The sequence below is a fragment of the Amblyomma mixtum genome, chromosome 7 (assembly GCF_055824585.1).
Source record: "Amblyomma mixtum isolate Tamu chromosome 7, ASM5582458v1, whole genome shotgun sequence".
Lineage (NCBI taxonomy): Eukaryota > Metazoa > Arthropoda > Arachnida > Ixodida > Ixodidae > Amblyomma > Amblyomma mixtum.
The window spans coordinates 65,380,274-65,407,922 of record NC_143018.1 but is presented as its reverse complement, the minus strand read 5'-3'; the positions used below and the strand labels follow the sequence as shown (position 1 = coordinate 65,407,922).

Sequence of the window (27,649 nt, the reverse complement as noted above, 5' to 3'; positions counted from 1 at the left end):
TGAAGCGCAGTGTTCCCCAAAAGTCCCCACAGAGTGACGTAAGTAGAGCAGTGACGTCTGTTCTCGGTTGGCCAATCGCAACGAGGATCACCTTCCTCTGAATACGCCCTCCGGTTTTTATCCGTCGTCGACCGCAGCTGGCAAGGCGGCAAGCTCCTGCAGAGATTGCACGCCCCGCCTCGCCCCTCCGTTTAACACGTGGATCGTTGCCGTGGCAGGAGGTCAAAATGCTGAGCTGAGCACTGCTTCCGGTAAGTGCCGAATCCCACCTTTCTCGTCCCTCCGGAGAGGTCGCGTGCCGAAACGTCAACTTCGCCGCCTCAACTCCGTATAGTTTCGGTGCTCTCGTAATAAACATTGACGCTCCCTAAACTCAGTGGGCCTCCACGGCAGCGATCAATATTGCGTGCACCGAGCTTTGGATGCGGACGTGGAACACGATAGTGTCGTTGTTGACAGTTTAAAAGCGGTGATGTATCTTAAAGCTGCTGCCGTCGGCGCATCTATTGCTGACGTGACGAGCGTCACGCCGACACCGCCGAAGCACCTGCTTGTGTTCTTCGTTTGACGTGGTGCGGGTATTCGAGGTTTTCCGAGTGTTGTGTTGTTTGTATTACGATCCCCCAGCTACGGATACAACTCACCTCCACTTGCGTGGTTTGCTGTGCGTATTTCGTAGCGTAAGGCAAGACGAAGAGTATAACCTGCCTGATTAGTCTCCCTGCTTTTCCTCTCTTTGAAGGTCGTTAAAGGAGTAAGATGAAAGCGCTGATCTTAGTCGGAGGCTACGGGACGCGGTTGCGGCCGCTTACTTTAAGCAGGCCGAAACCGCTGGTCGAGTTCTGCAACAAACCGATGATGATGCATCAAATAGAGGCACTCGTCGAGGTGAGGTTGTGATCGAAACTTTTGTTTCGAGATACCTATCGTGTGTTGATTCTTCATGACGTCTTTTGCAGGCCGGCGTGAACCACGTTATTTTGGCTGTGAGCTACCGCGCCGAGCTCCTTGAGAAAGAAGTCAAGGCAGAAGGCGAAAAGGTGAGAAAAAAGTGTTTCCAAGCCTTCCAACTCAAAAATCTCAGACTTAATGCACTCGTGATCATTCATTCATCTTGCCAACATTTCAAACAGATCTTTTGACAAATTCTTCAGTTGGAAAACTGTGAAACCGTGTTTTCGTTCAAGTTTGCCGGGGTGCATTTGATGCTGATGCATATTGTGGTTGTTTTGGTCCATTCAGCTGTCAAAACTCTCTCTTCATGACAGCACTCGTTTTTCAAATGCGTATTGATTGTAATTAATGTAAATTGGGAACAGCTAAAATAGAAAGCGATTCATCATGATCTATCAGCAATCGAGTTCTCGTTCAGTCTTGCTCCCTTTAAAATTAAAGTATTAAGAAAAAAAAGCATTTTATGCTGAAAACGGTGTCATCTAATTTAGTGGGCCCACAAGCCCAAAACTGCATCACAAGCAATGCAAGGTAAATGAAAAAGCATGTTTAATTGCATTTAATCCAAAATAGCCTGCACTGATGTTTAAATGTGCGGTACAGCAAAAACTCAAATTCATTCGTGAGAAAGGGAAAACTAAACATGCAAGGAAACAGGGTACTGACAGCGTTAAAGAGAACAATATTTGTGTTAAAATGATAAGCCGATATTAGTGGAAGAGCATATCTGCTCAAAAGGGGGTCGGTCCTTGCTTGAGGTAGGCTTCTGCCTGATGTTCCATCACACAATGGCTACCCTGCCTTCTCCAGGCATTGAAACCAAGACCTACTGAACTACACACCTGCTCCAGCTCGCATGTTCAAGTCCATGCCTTTCGCCGCTAGGATAGAAACACTGCGGGCGGCGTGGCGCTAATATATACCTGTTGTGAAAATGGCCTCCTCCATCATTTTATTTCAAACAAGGCAGTTTTGTCATTTGTCCACGTAATCATTATCATCCATTTATCTATGCTAGGCACGGTGGTGGCGACGAAAAGAAAGCGGACAAAAAGGAAGACGTTCTTTATACTCTTCCAGAGCGAAAAAAGTCGTTACTATGGCTATTTTCATTGCTGATGTTAAGATAGCAGAGAAAGACAAAACAAATGTATTAAATACCGTGCACAAAATGGCAAACGATGATGATGATCATAGCAGACAGACAGGTCAACCGAGCGCCCTTAGCGTCCAAACAGCTAACGAAAGTTGGCGCACGCTGCTCCATGGGACCCCGCCATGCGTGCAGGTCTGTCAGTAGGTCTTGATTAAAACACTTAGTCACTTACATTTCATCCGGGGGCCTGCCTTCTCAGACAACTTGTGCTTACATTGCCGATTGGTAAAGTGCCTGCCTAGGTGCATGAGCAGGGTCCACCTGAAGCGACTGTGTGCGTGGGATGCAGTGTTGTCATCGAAGCTTTTGCACACAGCTTCTTTCCCCCCTGAAGGTTTCTCGCGCACTGGTTGCAGCTGGGGGTGAAGATCACGCTCTCCCAAGAGGACGAGCCCTTGGGAACGGCCGGGCCCCTGGCCCTTGCCAAGGACCTCCTTGCCGGTGAAAGCGAGCCCTTCTTTGTCCTCAACAGCGACGTCATCTGTGACTTCCCTCTCAAGGAGATGGTGCAGTTCCACAAGCACCATGGCAAGGAGGGAACCATTGTTGTGAGTCCCTTGTTCACTTAGTAAGTGAAACGGGATCATTATGCCATTCTGGCCCCATACTCCTAGGTGCGGAGTGGGCAAGGATGCACCCACATCCTCTATCAACCATAGGTAGTGCGCTAGCATTTATAGTGGCCATTCCCCGCATTAAGCGATTGTGTGTTTGTCTGTCTGAAGTCGGTTTTGTGGCAGGCTGCTCACCTGGCTACCGGATGGTGGGCGACCTGCCCATGTATCAGATGTATATATATAAGATAGTCACCAGAAATTGAAAAACATAACAGGATTTGATTCTCGACCTTTCGAAAAAGGCTGGTCCTCCAGCCGAAACGTCGTCGATTAAATCCTTTTATGTTTTTCAATTTCTGGTGACTTTATCTTATATTGGTTAATCAGCTGCCAAGAAATCAGTTATATATATATATACAGGGTGTCCCATCTAACTTGGACCAAGGCTTAAAAAAAACCTAAGCGTTCTTCAGAACGGAAATTGCGTGAGTGTTGTTAGGGTTTATCTAAAGTTACACTGTCACTTTTTTCGATCATCCAGCGAGGGATGTTTTTTACAAAGCACGGATGAGAGCGCTGTAATCGCGGCGCATTCGGGTGCACGGAGCGTGCTGTCACGTGGTATTTTTTAAACTCCGCGGGCTTTCGTTTCTCCTGAATAAAAACGGCCACGCTAAGTCTATCTCGTTGGAAGTGCCTGGTTTGTTGGACAATATTTGTGGAGCCCCACAACTCTCCCATTGACTCCTGAATGTTTCAAGCTATATTTACACAGTTAATTTATTTATCTCGACTAATTATTCAAATAGGACGAGCAAAGAAAATGGTAGCGTAACTTTAGATAAACCCTAACAACATCCACGCGATTTCAGTTCTGACGAATGCTTGTCCAAGTTAGCTGGGACACCCTGCACACGCACACGCACGCGCACGCACGCACACACACACACACACACACACACACACACACACACACACACACACACACACACACACACACACACACACAGAGAGAGAAGAGAGAGAGAGAGAGATAGACACACACTATACACATACATAGCAACCTGCCTACCAATGGAAGCACCTGCCATAGAAGAGCAGTGGCGCATCTAACTTCACCGCTGCACCACTGTGCCAGTATAGGTAAGAAGACTCCCAGGGATCTATGAATGGAGAGAATGACCAATTCTGCATGTATGAACATTTACCCATTATCGCTATCCAAACAACTGCCATCCGGGAACACTGCATCTGATCACCAGAACCAAAAGGAAAGCCAAACTGCTAGCGTATCTTATCCGCATTTCACCTGACTACTCAAATCAACCGTCATTTTTTTTTTTTATGTAGCAGTCTGTGTGAAACATCAGGTGGGTGCTTTGGTGGTGCCATCTGCTAGATTTGAAAGACGCAAGGTGCTTGGGATTAACGCTGCGTTTGCGTATGTCAGAAGATGGTGAGAAGCAAGACATTGTTTCACACTATCCATGCTGTTTTCGTAGGTGTTACCTAATATGATACCTCCTCTGTTGGCTTTGGCTCTACGTCCTCGCACCAGTCTAGTTAGCGATTTGTGCAGCCAGACAGAGCATTTCTCCCTGTCTCCATTAATAGTTACTTTTAGCGTAGCATGTACCGCATACTGCGTAACGTGCTCAGCCAATTCAGGTGTGCTGATTGCTCCCGACGCGGCAGGTTTGCGGCCTGTTGTTGGCAACCTGGCAGCTCGGTGGTAAGCGGTAGCAGTGTGCTCTGTGCCAAAAGTATCTAATAATAAGGCAATCAGTGTGGTGTGCTCATGGGGTTATTTACATCCGCTACATCTTTATCAAATGATATTTTAATAGTATAAATTCATTCATAGACTTGTGCAGAAACGGACAGAGTGCAATCCGCTTGTCTGATTGCCTTCATTCATGTGCTGGCAGAAATTAGTGGACATGTTATCTTCTTGTGTGACCATGTGAGTGATTACGTTTCGAATTCGTGCATTCCTAGTTTGAAATATGCCCCCAATTAGGTAAGCTAAGCAGTGTTTCAGCAAAGCTAGGCTGCCACCACAGTGTGCCCCATTCACTTCTGTCCATGCTTGTACTGGCATTATGTATTTGACACAGTGAATGGAATTATTCTTTTTTTTTGTGACAGGTGACGCGTGTAGAAGAGCCCTCCAAGTACGGTGTTGTCGTCTACGACGAGGTGGGCTGCATTGAGAGGTTCGTCGAGAAACCACAGGAGTTTGTCTCCAACAAGATCAATGCCGGCCTGTACATCTTCACACCAGCAATACTCGATCGTATCGAGGTCAGTTGCTACATTACTTCAGAAGACTGCACTGTGCAGCAGTGAAAAATCAACACGTGTTGTATTCCTCCTTTTGCTGCATGCGGAAGCGGGCGGAGTGGGTGAGGGAACAAACGCGCGTTAATGACATCCTAGTTGAAATCAAGAGGAAGAAGTGGGCTTGGGCAGGGCATGTAATGCGAAGGCAAGATAACCGCTGGTCCTTATGGGTAACGGAGTGGATTCCAAGAGAAGGCAAGCGTAGCAGGGGGCGGCAGAAGGTTGGGTGGGCGGATGAGATTAAGAAATTTGCGGGAATATGGTGGCCGCGGCTGGCGAAGGACAGGGTTCATTGGAGAGACATGGGAGAGGCCTTTGCCATGCAGTGGGCGTAGTCAGGCTGATGATGATGATGATGTTTTTGCTGCATGAAGATATCTGCCTTTAGCAAGGGACTTCGGGTTTCATAGGACACTGGAGCCATTTCCCTTGTCATAGCAGCTGGCAGTGTTGGTCTTAACTAATATTGCTCACATAGAGCTGCTAGCTTCTGTTCCGACTGATTAAACCACGAAGCATTAAATGCAAGTGTTATCCAGAGTCTTTGTAAAACACTTCCGCACAAAGGATGCCACTAGCTATCAAATGCATTAGGGTCACTAGTCTGTCTGTCTGTGCATTCCATGAAACCGGTGTTAAGAGGATTCGGGGCAAATGCTCAAACACCCACTACACTTCAGTGCTCAGTCGGATGATCACATGTGACATTATTCAACACATGGTGGGGTTTCCTTCCAACTTTTTCTTTTTTTAGAGGGCTTGCCTGAGACTTCTGTGGTGAACCATTTAATTTATTCTGATGTTTTAGTTATTTTAGTTATTGAGTCTGACGGCATTGGATGAAGTCCTCTGCGCTAAGCTATCACAGCTCACCTGTGCTAACAGCAACTGAATTTAAAAGCACGGAAATGTGTCTGTGTGCATTTATATAGGAATTAGGGGTGCGCAAATATTGAAATTTTCTAATAAGAATCGAATGCTGTGAATTCAAATGAAGTATGAAACAAAAATTTCAGAAGGAGGTAAACAGGCAAACATTTTTGCCGTTCTTTTTTTTCGAAATTGTTTATGGCCTTTCCAGTCTAAATAAACAAAACTAGACTGACTGAGTGGCATACTTGAGAAAAATGATATGCACTGGAATGTATGCCGCTTGATCCGACAGCAAAACAGTATGCAACCTGTAATGTAGTCATACAAAATGGGTAACAAAACAAAATCTATGAGTGACGCATGACTAGCAACTAAAGATAACATGATGGGCTGCCAAAAGCTTAATATGAGCTTCAGGGGACCATACTTCTACCCGAAGGTCGAGTAATAAAATTATCCTCGCCAGGGGAAGATTTAAGGAAGAGAGGGTGATTTGAGCCCCCCCCCCCCTCCCCTCCTCCACTCTGCTGCCTGGTCTACGCGTGGCACGGGCCGTAACCATTTAGCATGACACAATCCGCTTCTGCGCGCTGCTAGTGTGTGCGCACTGATTGGTCCCCACGGGGCAGCTTTGATGAATTACTGTGTTTTAATGACAAAAGAGGCAAGTTTCACTCGGAACAGAGTGTTCACTAGCTCCCAAGGGAAAAAGAAATGAAATAAAGGTGTTGCCACCACTGGTCGTTATCGCGGGCAAACCGTGGTGACGTCAAGGCAGTTTTTAAGGCGCAGATCTCTGAGGCTATGCTGTACCACCATTAAAGCTTTGTAGGGGGCTAGTTGGTGGTTTTGTTCCCTTATCTAGAATCTAGCGCTCCCCAGTCTCAGTATGCACCACCATTCATTTATTAACAGTGATCACTGAGTCCGTTTTGGTCTTGATGTCACAAGTTCGATTCAGAAGGCGGGTAGAAATGTTCCATTTTTAAGTGCAACTTTCTGGGCAGTAAATGGGTCTTTTGCTGGCAAACACCAACACGACCGCCAAGAGCCAAGCAGTAGGCTTTTACTGTGCGCAGAGATTGAACGTAGTCTTTGGCCCCTTTAATAACTTTTGAAAAATGGCCCCCCGCGTGCGCATGCAGGTGAAGCCGACCTCCATTGAGAAGGAGGTGTTCCCCGCCATGGTGTCGGAGCGGCAGCTGTACGCCATGGAGCTGCAGGGCTTCTGGATGGATGTGGGCCAGCCCAAGGACTTCCTCACCGGCATGTGCCTCTACCTGCAGTCGCTGCGCACCAGGAACCCCGGCTGCCTGCTGCCCCAGGGGCCGGGCGTCGTCGGAAACGTGCTCATGGTCTGTGTTGTCTGCTGTTGTCTCACTCGCAGTTGAGCGAAGGCTCAGCTGCGAGTGTAGTTGTTGTTTATCCGGAAACTCAGTTTAGTTTGTACTAAAAATACCGTAAAAACCGGAATATAGGTCGACCCCCCAACTACCCAATTCTAAAAATGAAAAAAATAATTTTCTACCGCAATCGTACCGAATGACACCCTCACCTTGAAACAGATGAGACTCAACCGGTCGCACAATGGTGACAGTATTTATTTTCATTTAGATGCCGCTTGTATGTACAGGTGCGGCCATAAGTAAACGGAGCACGCTATTGTGTTCGAAATGCAATCACGCATTCTCCATTTGTAATGAAGAAGCGTTGTTTGTCTACAAGAAAGCCCACCAACCTCCGCCACCATCATGCGCGTACCACTGCTGGAGATTTCAATTAGGTGATGCGTGAAAAATATTCGAAGACAGTTGCGTGCTCCGTTTACTTTTGTCTGCGCCTGTACACCCAGCCAATTCTTTAACACTATCGCGCTACCATTGACCCATGTGCTTGTCAGCGGCTTATTAACAACGCTGAGTGGTGAAACAAGCGAGATACGTACATGTGTACACATGCGCTTACTTTCACTTCTTTCGTCGCTCCGTGATAAGGTGGTGACAAACACATGAGGCAATGGATGTGCGACACTGCTAAAGAATTGGCCGAGTGTAGAGTACAGAAGAGAAGGGCACGAAGTGCGCAAGCATTACTCAGAGTCATTAGAGTCGCCCGAACTCGAGTCAGATGACAATTGCTTCTTGCTGCCCACGTCCCATACAGCATCATCCTCTGTGCCGTCTAGCGCATTGCTTATGCTGCATTTTCTAAAAGGCTCGCGCGCCATCTCTGCGGGGAGAGATTTTCACACTTACAACACCCAGCCACAAACCAAAATAGCTTTGTGACAATGGAAATGCAAATTGGCAGGGCCACAGCGTCTCCATACCGCGCTGCTGCTGATGGCGATGGTGATGGAAGCTGTTGACTTCAGCTGCCCATTGTTGCAAGACTTCCGTAGTTTTTCCTCCAGTGACTGGTATATAAGACGGGGGTCGACTTTTTGACATGATTTTTTGAAAAAAAATTTGACCGATATTCCGGTTTTTACGGTAAGCTCTCTCGGGTTGTGGGGGAGGAAGGTGCAGTCATCTTGGAGACTTAAAGAGCACGGTGACACTGCTCTGATCTTAAAACGTTTTTCACGTTTTTTGGGTCATGAAATTAGATTGACGACGCTGCCACGGTGGCTCAGTGGTTATGGCACTCGGCTGCTGACTTGAAAGACGCAAGTTCGATCCCGGCCGCAGCGGCTGAATTTCAATGGAGAAATTCTAGAGGCTCGTGTACTGTGCGATGTCAGTGCACGTCAAAGAACCCCAGGTGGTCGAAATTTCTGGAGCCCTTCACTATGGCTCCGCTTTGGGACGTTAAACCCCCATGAACGATGAAAACAGGTAGATCGTGGACAATGCTTCAAACTGCGGAAAGGAAAATGGTCAGGGTAATATTAATAGATGGGAAGGGAGTAGTTGATTAGGGAGCAGATACAAGTTCGTGATGTCCAATTTACAAAAAAAAATAAAGGAAATGGATATGAGCGGGGCATGTAATGCAGAGAACAGATAACTGATGCTCCTTTAGAGTAACGGAGTGTATTCCAAGAGAAGGGAAATGTAGCAAGGTGTGGCAAAAAGTCAGGTTATCGGACGAGATTTAGAAGTTTGCGGGGATACGGTGGCCGCAACTGGCAAACGACAGTAGTAATTGGAGAGACATGGGAGAGGCCTTTGCCCTGCAGTGGGTGTAGTCAGGCTGATGATGATGATGATAATGATCAGTGCCAGCGGCACATGGCAAACATGGTCTCGCACCGGTTAATTCAAACAGCTTTGTGAAGGGAGGCCTCGTGCAGGTACAACTGCCAAGGCAAGTGATAGTTGACATAGCCTTACGCAAACTTGAATTGCATGCTGCAGAGTTGCCTGCGCACCTCTGAGGTGAGCGCAGCGGAAGGCGTGATGAAAAAGAGACGGCCCTTTGCCTCCGAGAACTGACTGTCCACTTAGTTCCGATTTCGCATTTGTTAGCTTTGCGTCAAACTTCATCAATGGCAGCTGATTGGTTTTTTAATTCTTTATTAAAAAAAATAGGGCTGGCACCATCAGCTGTGCATCAGCCAGCTAACCTAACACAGTTGTGCACCATTTAGGAGGTTGATTTGTGCCTCTGCGTGATTCTTTGCTTCCATCTACGTGGTTCTTCCAGTTTGCCGAAACTGCTCGCTTGGGACATGCCATTCGCTGTTTGTATGTGAAGCATGAAAAATCTGGTGCAGGTTACAATCGAAGACTTCTCGCTTTTTTTTCTCACCGTAAAAAAAACAGGTGCGTGTTGGAATTGAGTGAATATGGTATATTGCCACGTATCATTGTAGTGTCTGTGCAACGTATCATTGTGCCACGTATCATTGTAGTGTCTGCGCAAGGCCGCAGGAAAGGGGTGTTATCATTTTTGTTTGTGACGCGAGAAGCGACCGGACTAATCTCTGTTGATCACAGCCATGAAGAGCTGCATCTACGTTTTTCTAGATTACTGTAGATGATCTTGATCTGTTATCTCGAAGTTTCCTTGCTGGCTTTAAATTGAGTGATGTCGCGAGCGGCGGGCATTCGTTGTTCGACGACTGACGACCACGTTTGTTGCTTACGCCGCCGCCGAGTGATTCAGTTCTTTTGCGGGCGCAGGTCAGCCCAAATAATGAGCTTCGTTTTCAAGTCTTGTTGGTGTCCTACTGACCGCTGGACTGCCGTCACTACAACATAGACAATATGCTACCTAGACAATTTGCTACCTAGACAATATGCTACCTAGACAACATAGACAATATGTTCGTGTCAATGGCAGGGCAGACTTTTGTGGCACTGCATTGAATTGTCATTCAGGGCAGCAGAGTGAATTTCTAGGGAGTGCAAGTGTAATCGGGAAACTGTGAATAGAGAGTCAGGCAGAGCTCTTTGATCATGCCAGTCCCAAAACTCCTCTTCGAAAACCTGTCTAATCCCTGCAGTCACTTTGTGGAGGTTAGTAAGGTGTAAGTGCCAGCTAGGTGCCGCAAATAGAAACTGTTGTCGTCCATCGTCATTGCCTTCACAAATGCTAAAATGCATTGCTTGTTCTAGCTCTTCATTTTTGTTCCTGGTTGTTGCATCTACGCATTTTTGTTACTGCATCTGTTTCATTGATGGTGTTTCCAGGCAGTTGTGTGTTTACCAACCATCTTGGAGTTCAACTTGAGTAAAGTTGATGCCACTGCCCACAGATGTTGCAGCATTCTGCTAATCTCCAAGTTTTTGCCCACTCAGACCTCTGGATTTGAGTATATAGGTACTATGAGATGATTTGTAACTAATGTGATCAACAGGCTTTTATTGTCAGTCATATGGGCGGATTTGTGCGGATAGGGCAGCCACAACTCGCGGAGGGCAGGGTTAATTGGATATCTTTGGGGGATGCTTTTATCCTTCAGTGGATGTACAGGGTCAATCACACTTAGAGGGAACACGGCTCCGCGTGGCCACCTACCTGCGGAGTGCCACTGCATCTAACCCGTTCATGAATCAATATAAAATGGCGCCGCACGAGAAGAGGGACCTCAACGTGGTGCTTCTTGTCATCTGCCCCTTTGCACGGGTTTGCCACCAGCTTGGTCACAATGGTGCTCCGCGTGTGTGCAGTCACGCGGAGCCGTGTTCCCTCTAAGTGTGATTGACCCTGTAGTTTGGGCTAATGATGATGATGGTGTTGAATTGCAGATAGGCAGTGTTCGTTCGTGGCACTGGTTTTGTGGTCACAGCCACCCACCTGTGTGTTCACGTAGGACCCCACGGCCAAGATAGGCAAGAACTGCCGCATCGGCCCCAACGTCACCATCGGCCCCAACGTGGTGGTTGAGGACGGGGCGTGCATCAAGCGCTGCACCCTGCTCAACGGGGCCACCATCAAGTCCCACTCGTGGCTCGACTCCTGCATCATTGGATGGCGCTGCACCGTCGGCCAGTGGGTCAGTCTCCTGCCCCCTGCCTCCTTGGCACAGCATATTGTGGCTGAGCCTTACTATGGCAATGCGGTATCTGAAGCACAAATTCATTTTCTTACTTCCAGCATTTTAGTTTGAGGGGGTGTGTGCATTGATGAAATTCTAGGCGAAATTCTAGAGGCCCGTGTGCTGTGCGATGTCAGTGCACGTTAAAGAACCCCTTGATGGTCGAAATTTCCAGAGCCCTCCACTACGGCGTCCCTCATAGCCTGAGTTGCTTTGGGACGTTAAACCCAACAAACCAAACCAAACCAGTTATGCGCGTAGAGCTGGTTTAAGAATGGTACTTTCGAGCCCACTTGTAACGAACGTTGCGGTCGTGCAGATTGTGTTCGTTGTATCTGAGGTTCATATTAAAGTGAACTTCTCACCTCACTTTACAGCCAGAAATACGAAGTTCAACGAAATTGGCATTTATTTCTCGCAAAAGTTTGTTACGCAATTTGTCTTCATCAAAGGGAACCATACCTGGTAGCTTGCTCGGTGCATGGAAACAAAAAGCCATGCATTAGCCAGGTCTTTGTGTACGGTATGTAGCGTACGAAAACATAACTTCCAAAGCACTGCAGTGCACGAGACTTGCCAATGGCTAAAGGCCAGTGCCGGTCACTACCAGTCATTACTGTTCATCCTTATGCACAGTTGGGTGTTAATGCAAAAAGCTTTCCGTCTTGCACCAATACATGTGTCGCCTTTCAAGGCATGCATCTTCAACGGCAGCATTTGATAAATCTGTGCCGTTTTGTTGGCATTGTTTCACGATTTTGGGGTTTTTGGGCCCCCACATTCTTTTCGGGCACCCAGAGGCGCTCTTCCATAAGCACGAGTTTTTTGACTGTGGGGCTGAGTTTACAGCGCCTCCTCGTTTGTTCTAATAGAGTTACACGGCCACGATTGTTCGCTTTATCTGACGTACAGTCCCATTGCCCTAGTGCATATTTTGACAATAGCACCACCCTTGTGTGTAATAAGCAAGCGTTTGTTATAACTGTGGTCTTTATAAGTGGGCTTAAGGGGGTACACTGGTCTTGAAAAGAAAATTTTATTAATCTAGTCATAGTTATGAAATTTTCCGCACACATGTATTTTTGTGCGCTGATTCTAGATATGTCATTTAATTTCATGTAAAACAATTCCTTCAGCACTTATGCACTTTTTATGCAAGTATTTTGCGGAGAGTTTTGAAGAAAATTTGCTGCAGGAAACTCGCTGAAATGTATGCCTTGGGTTCTCTTGACACCAAGGAATACAATAAGGGTAAAATTATCATCCTGGCTCTCATAGAACTTGAGTAATAGGGTACTGAAGCTGCCACTTCAGAAACAGGAATACACACTTTCCTTCTCATTTCTGATGCGACAACTTCAAAACTCTATAACTTAAGTTCTATGATAGGCAGGAAGACAATTTTACCCTTATTGTATTCCTTGGTGTCAAGAGAACACAATGGCATACATTTCAGTGAGTTTCCTGCAGCAAATTTTCTTCAAAACTCTCCACAAAATACTTGCATAAAAAGTGCATAAGTGCTCAAGGAATTGTTTTATGTGAAATTAAATGACGTATTTTGAATCAGCACACAAAAATACATATTCCCTGAGGATTTCATAACTGTGACCTCATTAATAAAACTTTTTTTTTCAAGACCAGTGTTCCCCCTTAACTGTAATGCAGCGAAAATGTTTCTGAATCAAGTAATCGCTGCCCTTACCGTGTGTTTGCAGGTTCGGATGGAGAACACATCAGTTCTAGGAGAGGATGTGTTTGTAAAAGACGAGATCTACATCAACGGTGGCAAGGTCCTGCCCCACAAAGCCATCTCGGACTCTGTCACAGAGCCCCAGATCATCATGTGAATGAAGTTTATCATTTTTTTTACATCATATTTTTTTACTTGTAACTTTCTTACTGCAACGTTTTTGCAATAAAAGTTCCAGGATCAAATTGCTGGGATGCACATATGTGGAGTACTTGATTGGTTGGTCTGACGCACCAAATAGAAAGTCTAGTTAGGCTGAAGAAATAAATGTGCACAAAGGTAACAAACACAGTGTAAGAATTCCTAGTTTTGCAAATACGAGTGTCGTCTCTTCGCAGTCCTACGTTTGTTCTCTGTTTCACTTCTGTGTTTGCGTGTGTTTGCATAAGTCTTTCTCCACAGGCTCAAATAAACGTTGTACCAATCAAATGCAATGGCGCTAGTGGCGGTTACCAGTTATGCTCAGATATTTAATTTCCCAGGTAGCACTGAAACATTACGATAATAGTACATTTTTGTTTTAGTCAAATGTTATTTGAATGTGCTTAATGTCCTTTTTTTTAAAGGGATACTGAAGCAAAATCTTAAAATTGAACAAAAACGCTGAAAATAGATTCTCGGAATGTGATTACACCAAAATCTAGTCGTCACTCTGCATATTTTTTAGCGGATGGTTTTATTTTCGATGTTTCATGAGCGCGCGCCATGCCCTCCCGGCCGGCGCGAGGTGAAGAGCGTGACTTCATGGCACCCTCCAGCGGTGACAAATATGGCGGCACCCTTGGATGCATGAAACCTCGCTTTGGACTGGTTTCGTCGTTGTTACTGGCTTCTTCAACGCGTTCACTGGCCATAAATGGGCCACCGGTCTTTCGCTTCGTCACCTGACGACCATAAGAAAACTTACGAGTAATATATTTGCTTTATTTTTATATTGAGAGTGACAATTCTGCCCCTTTAGGCTAAGAGGGGTGTCGATTTGTTGACAACAATGCTTCCCCTCCTAACCACCAGATGGCGCCACTAGTCTGAACATCGTCGCGCTTCTGTTTTAAAAGTGAGAATGTTATGAAATGGCGTAAGGTCCGGAAAAAGTAGCTGCATTTAGTGGACGTAAGCGTGCATGCGGTTATGTATGTAGACAGCATCGATTAACATCTTGACATATCTGTGTACGCCGTGAGCAGACGACAGACATGGAAAAGCCGCGAGTAGCGATGGCAACCGTGCTTCTGCGGGAACGGTGGGCGCGCGGGTGTAATGACGTCTAGTCGCAGCTTCCACACGCGGCCGCCAGGTGCAACGATATGGCAATAAACCGCGAAAAAAAGCGTGTTATCCGCGTTTTTCGCTAAAATGCTTGTCGTATTTATCAATTTTAGCAATCAAGCTCTTGTTTACATGTAAAAGAGCAGCTCCAAAAGTTTGGTTCAGTATCCCTTTAATGTTTTTGTAATTTTACATATAAATGTTGAACAAAAACTCTAACCTTGTGTTTGGCGCATCATAGCCTCAGTTGCTTTTGCGCCATTAAAATCAATATAACTAACTAACTAACATATAAATGTTGGAATAACCTCTCCAGAACGTTAATGAAACATATCAACTACATAAATGTGATATTTCGAAAATGGTAGAGCGTGTACCGCAAGCAATCCTGCAGGCCTGCCAGTTATGATGGCACACAACTTACAACGCTTAGCAAGAACCAGCAATGAGTCCAGGTAGCACCGAAACATTGCAATAATGTTACATTTTTGTTACGCTCAAATGTTATTTCAATGTCCTTAATGTCCCTTTTTTCTAATGTTTTTGTAATGTTACATATAAATGTTCGAATAACCTTCCCCAAACATTCACGAAACATGTAAACAACATAAATGCAACATTCTCGAAAATGGTGAAGCAGCCCCACACAAGCATGCAGGCGTGCCAGTGGTGACGGCACACAACTTGCAACACTTTGCAAGAACCAACAACAAGAGCGACACCTTCTCCACTACACTACAGCACAGCAACTCGTATTCACTCACCTCCAAACGGATATCATGCCGCCGAGCTTATATACTCGCTACTGCGGGATGTCCCATGAGTGACAGTGGGGAATGGGTAATAACTAAAGTTTTGTGACAAAATAATGGGGCTCTTCATGCAATCTATGGCGAGTACTATCTAAGAGATGTGGTTACAAGGTACTGTTAGTTGAAAAACATCTTTACTCCATGAACAGTGAGAAAATGTCTGGAAATCCATGCTCGAAATATATTTGCAATGTTGTTTTACAGTTGCAACTCTAACATTATAATAAAATTTAGAAGATTATATTAAAACAACGTTTGTTTAGAATGTGAAAGTAACGTTTCCTATGTAACTTATAACATTATATGTTAATTTTTAATGTTAATGTAAAGTTGCTATGCAACATGTAACATTACTCCAACTTACATAACATTTTTATAACACTATTCTAATGTTCGGTGCTACCTGGGAGGGCGACACTTCAGCCCCACTATACAGCGCAACATGCAACTAAAATTCACTCATCTCCAAATGGGTATCATGGAGTCAAGCTTATATACTTATTACTGAGGGACGCCCCATAAATAACAGTGGCAAATGGGTAATAACCAAAATTTTCTGAAAAAAAAAATTGGGCTATGCATGCAGTCTATGATGCAAAATGCCCTTAGTTGAAAAACATGTTCACTGTAAGAACAGTAGGAAAAGTCCTGGGACCAAGTGCTTAAAACATATTTGTTATGTTAATTTATAATTATGATTCAAACATTATATTAATGTTCAGAAGGCTATATTAAAACAATGTTCACTTTAATTGCGAAAAAAAATTTCCGATATAAAACATGTATGTTAATTTTTAACGTCTGTGTGTAACATTGGAACCTAACATATCACCTTACTGCAACTTGCATAACATTTTATAACACTATTCTAATCTTCGGTGCTACCTGGGTTCCACTGCAGTGATAGCACAAATGATGCAAACAATTTAGCAGATCAAGCTGCGGATAGTTATAAGAACGATATTAGATTTAGCCTGTTTGTCGAATAGGCAAATGTTCACATGGATGCATTGGGTGCAACTGGACAGACAATTCGGATGGAGTTGCTAAGACCAGTTGTGCTCGCCAGTTGGCAAAGATTGACCCAAGTTTGTGAGGAAGAGGGTGAGGGAGTTAAAACATGGTGAGGGCGAGAGTGAGGGAGGGAAGACATGGCGAGGTGAGGACGAGATAAACAAAGTGACGTGTTGGGAGAGTTGGTTATGCATTTATCAAAGCCAGCGCTTGGACACGGACAGAAAGGTGTGTGTGTGTGCGTGTGCTTGCGTGTGAGTGTGTGTCGCCTTTCTGTCCGTGTCTTCAAGTGCTGGTTTTGATGGACAGAGGGCAAGATGCACGGTCTGAGAGTAGGGTGGTGGCGCGAACCGTACTCCGGGCTGTCGTTTTTTGTCTGTGCATGCCCGTTACGAATTCCCGTTTTAGAGCGCTGGTTCTTAGGGTGAACGTCCCCGAAAAGACGTAGTTTCTGCAGTCTGAGATACACGAGGCCAACATGAAAGGCTGAGAGCCGCTCGCCTTCTCCGTCGCCGCGCACACGCGTGTTGTAAATAACGCAGACAAAGAAAGCGCGCACGAACAGCCTCAGCTAAGCTCTGCAGGAAAAGGGACAACGCAAAAAAAAAAAACTGCGAAGAAGCGGGAGCGAAAGTCATAAAACAGTCGGCACACTTAGAGAACGAAGGCTTGCAGAGTCGGGAATAACCCAGCAAGCGGACAGCGTGACATTAAGCGAAGGAGTGCGCGTTCATGATGAAATGTGTGCCAACGTGCGGCAATAATGCAACGTCGTGATAGTAAATTTGGCTATGCCTGCTCGAACCGACTTGCTTAGGATGAAAGTGGATGATGGGTTGGTTGTCGTGAGTTCGACCCATCATCACGGCGCGGATGGAGCGTCTCGCGTTGTATCATATCTGCGTCACGGCGGGAGAACCTGAAGTGGGCGTTGTAAAGCCCGGACCTGGAGCATAAAAATGGAGTAGGCTTCTTTCTTTTTATTAGAGAAGCAAGGCGCAGTGAGGAAAAGGAAGAATCTAGGAGAAAATTAGGAGTGCAGGCTAGTTTTGTTCCGATTGTGGCAAAGGTTGCTGCTGCACCCATTGTCTGTGATCCATTTTTCATAGCCACATTCACGGCAACACTGCAAGCCCACCTCCCTGAGGGATTTTCGCGCGGAGGCTGTGGCTGGGCACGTCCACAAGGGTCGCGTAGCACACAGGGCAGGTGAAGATCCACAGTAAGGCACCTCGTCAGTCACTAGCGAGTTTGTTACGCCACTGATGACGTACACGAGTGAGAGCCGCCTCTGCCCGAATCCGGCGCACGGATATCTCGTCCTTCCGCGTATGCTAAGAAAAGTGACAACCGATGCTTACTGCTGCTCCCGTGCCCACGGGTGTTTTTGAGCGTGTTGACTGAATGCTTCAACAGCTGTCTTTTGCTATTGTCGGGAGATGTGGAAGTAAACCCAGGTCCTTTTCACACGCGTACCAAAATAATAACCGGTGATTCGAGCACAGACGCGTCGAGCGAGGAGAGTAATCCTACAGCTAATGTCATATTAACACAATCGGAACAAAACATGGAAATACTTCGTATCTTGAAGGAACTGCAGACACGGTCAGTCGCGCTTTCAGCCAGTAATGAAGATATAAAGAAAACGATGGAAGAACTACGGCGCGGACAGCAGAATATTGATTCAGCCCTCGCGAATATAAATTCTAGACTTACAACAGTTGAACACTCACTGGAAGCAATTGACGAAGTAAAGCAGGATTTCGAATGTACTGCTCTTGACATTCGCAAACAAAATCAACTGCTGCAGGCACGAATTCATGAACTAGAAGACCAGAGCCGTAGAAACAATTTGGTGTTTCAGGGTATTGCCGATGACAATGACCGTGAAACATGGGACGAAACGGAAAAAAACTTCTAAACGTCCTGCCAAAATACGTTGACCCAACACTCTCGCCAGATGATATTGATAGGGCTCATCGCTTAGGGCGGTATTCTGATTCTGGATGCCGTCCGGTGATTGTGAAGTTCAACAGCTTCAAAACCAGAGAAAAAATTCTGAAATGCAAAAAAGACATGAAAGAAGACGAATTTCAAGTAACAGAAGATTACTCGTTTGCCACACGCCAAGCACGCAAAAAATTGATTGGCTTCGCCAAATCACTGGCCGGCTCTCCATCTTTTAAGCTAAAATACAATAAATTGGTCGTGAACAACAGATCCTACATGTATGACCCTGTAAACGATAAAACATTTGAGATTATCGCAGAACGCACCAAGCCGATTACACAGCACACGCCTTCGTCTCTCCCCGCTGCATCTAGTCCTTGTAAATCTGCATAACGGTTACGTGACCGTTGTGTAAACGCAGCTCAAACATCAGTGTTATTTACTAATATCCGAAGTGCCATAAAAAGACGTACGGAACTCTCCTCTGCCATAAGTGCGTGTTCTGCTGACATCGTCGTCCTAACTGAAACTTGGCTGCATGAATACACATACGTGACTGTGAGATATTCGATTCATCTAATCAATTCCACTTCTATCGTTGTGACAGGAAAGATCGGCAAGGTGGTGGCGTACTAATAGCAGTCAGTAAAAAAATAGAGTCCTATTCCCTTCACATAACATCAAGCATCGAAACTATATGGGTATCTCTTCAACTAGGCTACCGCAGAATAATTTTAGGCGCATGCTATCGACCGCCTAATGCATCTCCTACATTTCTTGCAGAGCTTCATGATACCATTAATGTCATCGTAACGCATTACCCTTCGTCATCTATCTTTATGTTGGGTGATTTTAACTTTCCGGGCATTGACTGGTCCTCGGTGCAACCATCCTCATCCTCGACAGTATGCAAGGAATTCACTAATTTATGCTCACTGTTTAATCTTACCCAAATTGTTACTCAGCCTACAAGAATTACTGAAGTTACAGCAAGTACATTAGACCTTGTACTAACAACATGCCCAGAACTGTGTTCAGAAATAACCTACATGCCCCAGTTAAGCGACCATTCGTTGCTCAATTTCTCTGTGAACATTCCCATACAAAAAACTCCGAGTCACAGTAAAATAATACGCATGTATCACCGCGCTGACTTCAACAAAATTAATAATGAACTAGGTTCTTTCCTGGCCACCTTTTTCGACGAATTCGACTCGCGATCAGTGAACGCAAACTGGCTTTTATTCAAGAACAAAGTTTTAGATCTCACCAGCCGCTTCATACCTACTCGCGTAATATCTTATCACCTGCATGCGCCATGGTATAACACGCATCTTAAGCGCTTGTCTAACCGTAAGAAACGCTTTTTCCGATCAGCAAAAAAATCACGCACTGAACATCATTGGTCCCGTTATCGCTCTGCAGCTTACACTTACAATTCTGCGGTCAAGAACGCTAAAGCAAATTACTTGACTAGCACTCTACCGAGTATGTTGCTCAATAACCCAAGAAAATTTTGGAGCGTCATTAACCCTTCTGAAACATCTAGAATAATACTAACGAATTCAAGTGACGAACCTATATCAGATACTGACTGTGCAAATGTACTGAATGATGTGTTTTCGAGCTTTTTTTCAAGTGGTGATACTGCGAATTTCCCCCAACTGGATCATAACAACTTCCTCCCAATGTACCCTGTGGTCATTCATCCGGATGGTATAGTTAAAATAATTGACAACCTTAAGATATCCTCCAGTGCTGGTGTTGATTGCATTACTACAAAGTTCCTGAAAAGTACGAAAATGTATTCATCGCTCGCCTTAACTAAAATATTTCAGCAATCATTGGAGAAAGGTGAACTACCCGCTGATTGGAAGATTGGTAAGGTGGTCCCAGTGTATAAATCTGGTAATAAACACTCGCCTCTTAACTACCGGCCAATATCAATTACCAGTATTCCATGTAAAATCTTAGAGCACATACTCTTTTCACATATTGTCACTTTCCTTGAATCAAACTCGTTTTTTCATCCTTCTCAGCACGGTTTTAGGAAGTCCTATTCATGCGAAACACAGCTACTCTTATTCACACACAAACTTCACGCAATTTTAGACCGTCACTCGATCGCCGACTGCATCTTCCTAGATTTCGCGAAGGCATTTGATAAGGTTTCCCATCATCTTTTGTTACTAAAACTGCGCATGGTAGGTTTAGACACTAACATTTTAAAATGGCTCGAAGTTTTCCTTACTCATCGAAAGCAGTTTGTTGCCGTCAATAATGTTAATTCCGCCGTTCACCCTGTTCTTTCCGGGGTTCCCCAAGGCACCGTCTTGGGTCCCCTGCTTTTTCTTATATTCATCAACGACTTACCCAGCAATCTTTCTTCTTTTGTACATCTTTTTGCCGATGACTGCGTCCTTTTTCAGGAAATAACAAATGATAACGACAAGCACATGATTCAATCTGACCTTAACACTATCTCAACATGGTGCAAAACTTGGAATATGACTTTGAATGCTGAAAAGTGCAAACTTATGCGCATTTCTCGTGTTAATAGCGATCTTCCCGTATATACTCTTAATGGTGTGCTACTCGATTCAGTTACAAAATATAAGTACCTCGGAATTCATATTACGTCTAACCTTAGCTGGCATGCGCACATTGAGCACATCACTAACAAAGCTATTCGCATGCTTGGATATCTGAGACGTAACTTTCACGCAGCGCCGACTAACATCAAACTTCTACTCTATACCACACTCGTACGTTCACAACTAGAATATGCGTCATCAGTCTGGGACCCTGGTGTTAAGAGTTTGATCGACCAACTGGAAATGGTACAACACAAATCAGCGCGCTTTATTCTCTGTGACTTCCGGCGTACGTCAAGCGTAACGGCTATGAAGGCTACATTGGGCCTAACTTCGCTTGCATCACGACGCAAAATTGCACGCTTGTGTCTTTTTCACAAAATATTTCATCATGAGTCCATTCGCTGCGAGTTACTTCTTCCCCCTTCATATATTTCACGCCGCACAGATCACATACATAAAGTAGGCATTTCTGCATGCAAAACTAAAACATTCTCGGATTCTTTTATTCCTCACACGTCATATGACTGGAACCACCTTCCTTCTTCAGTCGCCACAATTCCTGACCCTGTATTATTTCGTACTGCTGTTACCGCTTCTGTTGAATGATATATTGTGTTTATCACTTATTCTAACTTCTCTGTATTGACAATTTATTGTTCTCTGCTGTTGTTTGTATTTTTTGCAGTGTTATGTATTACCCACTCCCCTCTGTAATGCTTTGCCCTGAGGGTAAAATAAATAAATAAATAAATAAATAAATAAATAAATAAATAAATAAATACTGGGTAGAGGGTGCTTCTCGGGCGCTGCCCTTGCAACTCTCAGATAAAACTGTCGTTGCTAAATCGGGCGGCACCGCGCAGCAACGTGTTCCCGTTGCGCACGCAAAGCTTTTGCGGACGCGCAGCTAAAACTGGACTATGTAGGCCTGTAGAGCACCTATGTCATTTTCCGATGCCATTTCGCGGAAGAAAACTAAACCATCACCAAATAACTGGACGAATGATGAAACACGGTTGGGCAGGTCATTAATATATGTGAGGGAAAGTAAAGGCCCAATAACAGTATACCTTTTGGAACACTAGAGAAAACAGGATGCAAGGGGTAGTTGACATCGTTGGCGGTGACAAACTCATGACAGGAGGTCAGAAATCATTCTAGCCATTTTAGTGCATTGGTATGAAGTACCACAGAAGCGGTGGCCAAGTCTTTGAGCATTCGCCTCGTATGCGCGGGGTGTGGTGTTCGATTCCTAGTACCACCTGGTAACCGCTGGCTTCCAACAAATACGAGCCATTTCATGACTTTGTGCACGGCTTGTCTGGGGTTAAATGCTTGAAAAATAGGCATTTGACCGTACCTTGAGTAAAAAGAAAAATATCTTGTGCCATGGCGCTCTGGGCAATACTGCCCTAGGGTGCATCGATGGCCACCGCGCGGACATCAAGGCACCCTAAGCTGCCCTGGCGCAATTAAAATTCATCGTCATCAGTATCAATTCCTATAATGCGTGATTCTAGTAGCAGTAGCTGGCGACATACTATATCAAATGCTTTAGTGAAGTCTAAAAATATGCAGTCGCAGTGAAGCGGCGGTCAAGAATGGCACGTAACTTGCGGCTGATCACAAGAAGCTGCATTACATGTGTGTATGCCTTGCGAAAAACTTGTTGAGCGGCGTGAAACAACTAATTCGATTCCGGAAGCGTGGTAATTTGCGAGAAGAGGATGTGTTCTATTCGATCGACGCGGTATAAAGAGAAAGCTTGGATCGCGATTGTTTCGTATCTTCCATATCTTCTCCAGCGAATAATCAGTCGCGTCGACAAAGCCTACGAGTCGATAAGCCTACCCTGCAACAGACGCTAAAGATAACATTGTAGACCTACGGTGCACGATAGGTAGAAAAACTTACTCAGAAAGCCTCTCAGTGCACCGAGGCAGTCAGTGCCGGATGTGGGCTGCCATTTACCGATTCTAGGCTACAGAGTCGCCAAACGGGGACGCCTCCATAGGCGTGAATCGTAACTGGTCAAAGTGGTTTAAGGAACAATTTCCCAGTTGATTTCAGTTGTTTCCAGTTGGGTCCTAGCTGAATTCCAGTTTCATCCAACTGGTATCCAACTGGAATCAACTGGGAAATTGTTCCTTAAACCAGTTAGACCAGTTGTGATTTTCACATGTGAGAGCAGAATTCATCACTTCAGTTTCGCGAGCTTTCCGTTATCGTCGCCCATGTCCGAGCCCTCTGATGAGGATGATTTTATTTTTTAAGCGTACATGGGCAGGGTGCCCAAAAAGCGCCAATGCTAACATTGTTGGTTGGCACGAGGTGGAGGGAACGACCCTTTAATAAAAGAATTTTCCGCCTCGGAAAGTCGGGCACCAGGTCAAGGGAAAGCTTGTGTAAAAACAATGACCGGAGAGTAAAGCAGCTGCTGTATTCTCTCAAGAGCCTATATGTGCATTCTAATCTGCCAGCATAGCTAAATGTCAAGATTAATTCTGCTCAGCACGAAGTGGAGTGGCCTGCCGAATTCCGCGCCGGTCAGATAAAATTAGCTGACCGTTCTTCTCGACCTGGATGACGTACCAACGCTGCAGCGTTCTGTCGCCTATACCTATCTAAAAAGACTCACCCAATCTCTTAGTTTCCGGTCTGCGGACGTAGAAAATTCAGTTTTACCGCCAGAAAAAAGTGTGATGTAGTACCTCAGTCAATGCGCTGAACAAGCGAAGTCCATCGAAAACCCGTACTTCTAAGCTGAAACAAAAGACAAGCAGGCAGGCTTTAGGCAGGCAGGAATTAGACGTTTGCAAATCCTCTTTATTTAACACCAGCACTTAATGCGAGACAAATTGAATTCTTGTCAAGGAAGCACAGAAATGTGCTGCCTGCTCATTACCAGACACAGTCTACATTTTTTTGGGTCGAAATTTGCAAAACAGTTGTTAAAACCATTTTATGGTTAATACTGTATTGGTAAGACAACAAGACAAATAACGACTAAGATTGGTGTACTGGTGCCATGGCTGTATTTACTGGGCTGCGCATATGATCTTTGATCACCCCGCGTGAGTCTTGACACAACATGACCTGTACATGCGACTTCCCTGTTTCTTTGTCAGCCAATCGTAGCAGGCGCAGTTTTCGGGCTTAGCACGCTTCTATGCCGTGAAGTGCTGTCGCGCTACAGGTTCCTAAATGCGCGCGACGTTCTTGTAAAACCTCAGCGCAGAGCTCCGTAAATGCAGGAGGAGATGCACCAGCTGTGTACGGTTCACGAAAGTCTGACGAAGTTCATCAGTTTCGAACTAACGTGAGCCACCACGATGGAGCCGTTCTTTGCCAGGCCGCCCCAGCGAGCGTGTGGTCTGCGCCGTGGCCCAAGGAGACGTCGCTTCTGTTCAGCGCCACCCTGTCTGCCTTTGGCTCGCTGCGATGTTCCGAGAGTGACGTCGGTACGACCTTCGTTGTAGCGGAGCGGGCGTTGTCCCACTGCTCGGCCACCTTGTCCGGGAAGCTATGTAGCTGCGCACATCCGCGGTGTTCCGCTCCAGCTTGCCGTGGTTGGTGGGCGAGTCGGTCAGCATATGCATGCGCAGCCGAGAATGGAAACTCCCAGCCCGGCGACGATCACGTAAAGGCCCGCGCGGTTGTCGAGCCTCGCCGGAAGGGTCACCAGCGTCTGCAGCTCGGCGTCCAAGCTGCTTACCGCCGCGATGCCGCCAGGCTAGGGCGTGCCGCAGTGAGATGACGCGGCGAACTTGAGCTGCGGTGGAAAACCCGGCCACCGCCATCATGGACGGTCTTCTTCTTCTTCTTCTCGACATGAAAATGGCACATACCCACGCTGGGGGATTGGCCAAGGTACGGTGGTGGATGATGATGATGATGATGATCCCAAGGAGGATGGACGCCCTCCTTCTTGTTCTTCTTCTGTTGCTTCTTCTCTCGGTTTGTCTCGCACCGTAGCCTCCTTGGAGACTATGTACGGACGGTGAGGGCGACATTTTGTTTAAAGGTTCGTTGCTTGGTCACAAATTAAATTTAGCGGGCAAAAAATTTCAAGATAAAAAAAGTTAAACCAATTTGTACTTGAAGTCTTTACTGACGACCTGTTGATAGGAAGTGCGGTGCCTTAGCATCATCATAAGCCGTACTGCGCCTACTTCAGGACAAAGGCCTCTCACATTCCTCTCCAATTCTGATTGGTTGTGTGTGACAAAGGCCGTGCTCAACTTTTTGTGTGAGACAGGCCTGGATACCCGTCTGTGACCGCCTGTGCACCACCTACATGGTTAATAACATGTGTCGGTGTTTGTGTTGCAGACACCAGTTTTATGTGCGTCTACTCACTGCGATGCGAGTGCCAGCCAGCCAGCCAGCCAGCCAGCCAGCCAGCCAGCCAGCCAGCCAGCCAGTGTGTGTGTGTGTGTGTGTGTGTGTGTGTGCGTGCGTGCGTGCGTGTGTGTGTGTGTGTGTGTGTTTGGTTTGGATTTGTGGGGTTTAACGTCCCAAAGCGACTAAGGCTATTAGAGACGCCGTAGTGAAGGGCTCCGGAAATTTCGACCACCTGGGGTTCTTTAACGTGCACTGACATCGCACAGCACACGGGCCTCTAGAATTTCTCCTCCAAAGAAATTCTAGCCGCCGCGGCCGGGATCGAGTGTGTGTGTGTGTGTGTGTGTGTGTCTCTCTCTCGACATCACCCGTGAAACTCATGGCATTATGCCATCACCAACCTTCATACGCACTTTCCCTTTCCCCTGTGCGGAGTATCAGGCCAGGGCCATGTTGTCACCGGTCGACCTCTCCATCTTTTCCTGTCATTAAGATTCCTTTCTCTCTCTCTCTCTCTCCAATTAACCTTGTCCTGTGCCAGCTGCGACCACCCTAACGCCGCAAACTTCTTAATCTCATCCGCCCACCTAACTTTCTGCCACCCCCTACAACGCTTCCTTTCCTTTGGAATCCAGTCTGTTTCCGTTAAGGAGCATCAGTTATCTTGCCTTCGCATTATGTGCCCTGCCCAAGCCCATTTCTTCGTCTTGATTTCGGCGGACGTCGCCCGCCGCGGTGGCTCAGTGGTTAAGGCGCTCATCTACTGAGCCGGAGTACCCGGGTTCGAACCCGACCGCGGCGGCCGCGTTTCGATGGAGGCGGAACGCAAAAGGCGCCCGTGTGCTGTGCCGTGTCATTGCACGTTAAAGATCCCCAGGTGGTCGACATTATTCCGGAGACCTCCATTACGGCACCTTTTTCTCTCTTTCTTCTCCCACTCCCACTTTCCTCCCTTCCCTTACGGCGCGATTCAGGTATCCACCGAGATATGCGAGAGAGATACTCCGCCATTTGTTTTCCTGAAAAACCAATTCACCAATTTACAATTTTACTATAAAAGCTAGCGCACTAAGAGCCGATCTGATCTTCGTATGAGTGGTACTAGAAAGTAGGTTGGAAGTTCTTTGGGACTTCAATACAGATTATGAAATGGGCCTAACCGCGATGTCTTTTTTCGATGAGCTAATGAGTCAACACTAATTGACAACTTGATGGCACTAACGCTAACTCATGTGTGTATCGTAATTTTTGACAGATGGAGCGAGCCGCCCTATTCTGGATGCTTTAAAGTAATTCAATTAGGTAATTCTCGTGAAGGCTCCATATTGCACAACCATATTCGAGCTCCAGACTAGTGTAATGAGACTAATGCAATGAGAAAGCTGTATAGCTTTCCTATGTGGCCATATGGCGGCGCTCGGGTGGATGTCAATGAGTAATTACTCCCTTATTATATACCTCACAGGCTAGTTTCCGGATATAAACAAGGGATAAACAAAGAGAACGTTTAATGAAGACAGTTGCTTGGGGTATGGAGGCCGCAGGTTTCGCAATATGCTCAGGTCGGTTCGGCTTCGGTGTCGCTACGACTGAACACGTGAAATGGTCGTGGAGTTTAATTAATGAGCATGAATATCTAGGGTGGAAAGTGTTCGTTAAAACTGCATACTCTTGCATTTGGACACATTCAGTTTAAACAGTCGGATGGTTCAACAGGTTTCCATTATATCGAGGTCTTTCTGCTGGGATGACTGACCACAGGTAGTAGTTACTCGGTCATATGTCTATTGGAATCCCCCAAGGTGGAATAAATTTGTCATAAGTCCGGTCCATTCGCTCCCGCCCTACCGTATGCTCGCTGTCCCGATTAGCTAAGTTGGTAGAGCGACTACTCCGGCGAAGTGGTGGTCCCAGGTTCGAGCCCCGGATCAGGATGAATTTTTCTTTAACTACGCAGTTTCTGCGGAAGCTCCTGTATAATGGTATGGCTGCCCTTCGGTGGTTGTCATTCAGTGCAATTTGCACCCTTATTGGCAGTTACTCAACTTACAGTACGCAATCACCAGTGAAAAGGCGAATTGTTGGATACTCGAATAAACTGCGGTTTTCAGAATATTGCTCGGCGTTTCCCTCTTGCAGGGGCGGGCGGCGCCTTTTAAAGAAACCGAAGCTTCCAACTTTCAAAGAAACTAACCTTCATGCCACAAGCACTGCGGCTCTAAACAGTTCGCAGGTTATTTCCTGACACTATTATCCTTATTTTATATTTTCGGCTTTCCATTCCTGCTGCGTAAAACTGTAAAGGAAAGATATTGTGATGATGTGTTTTTTTACGCGATTTTCATATCTAAAACTTATTTCCCGATGGCCTTATTCTACAGGCAAGCCCTCAATCACGGTTTATTGCTCGCGATTTATATCTGGGCCTAAAGGACACCAGACATTCATGCGCAATAATGTGTCGCTCAAAAAATAAAAAGCCGACATGTGCTTTCTTTACTAATAGCCGCGCAAACCTACCTAGGAAAGCTCACCTGAAAAT

The 27,649-nt window shown here is 45.8% G+C and overlaps 1 protein-coding gene across 5 annotated transcripts; it reads left to right on the top strand.

Moving 5' to 3' along the window:
• The first annotated feature begins 122 nt into the window (after positions 1 to 122).
• On the top strand, positions 123 to 13,321 carry Gmppb (GDP-mannose pyrophosphorylase B). 5 transcript variants are annotated; one of them, XM_089552825.1, is made up of 8 exons: positions 123 to 251; positions 743 to 888; positions 960 to 1,040; positions 2,467 to 2,658; positions 4,816 to 4,971; positions 7,029 to 7,238; positions 11,144 to 11,326; positions 13,087 to 13,321. In XM_089552825.1, the coding sequence occupies exons 2-8, from the start codon at positions 760 to 762 to the stop codon at positions 13,216 to 13,218; spliced, it is 1,083 nt and encodes a 360-aa protein (XP_089408951.1). In that variant the 5' UTR covers positions 123 to 251; positions 743 to 759; the 3' UTR covers positions 13,219 to 13,321. The 5 variants fall into 5 exon arrangements, with proteins under 5 accessions (XP_089408951.1, XP_089408955.1, XP_089408954.1 ...); XM_089552827.1 differs by lacking the exon at positions 123 to 251 and adding an exon at positions 283 to 664; XM_089552826.1 differs by lacking the exon at positions 123 to 251 and adding an exon at positions 283 to 664 and having other exon boundaries at positions 717 to 888.
• The last annotated feature ends 14,328 nt before the right edge of the window (positions 13,322 to 27,649 follow it).

What these genes read in the sequence shown, in the direction of transcription:
- Gmppb (XM_089552825.1), top strand. Translation starts at nt 760, where the DNA reads ATGAAAGCGCTGATCTTAGTCGGAGGCTACGGGACGCGGTTGCGGCCG. An exon ending in TCGTCGGAAACGTGCTCATG is followed by an intron (nt 7,239 to 11,143) that starts GTCTGTGTTGTC and finishes GTGTTCACGTAG; the next exon opens with GACCCCACGGCCAAGATAGG. An exon ending in GCTGCACCGTCGGCCAGTGG is followed by an intron (nt 11,327 to 13,086) that starts GTCAGTCTCCTG and finishes GTGTGTTTGCAG; the next exon opens with GTTCGGATGGAGAACACATC.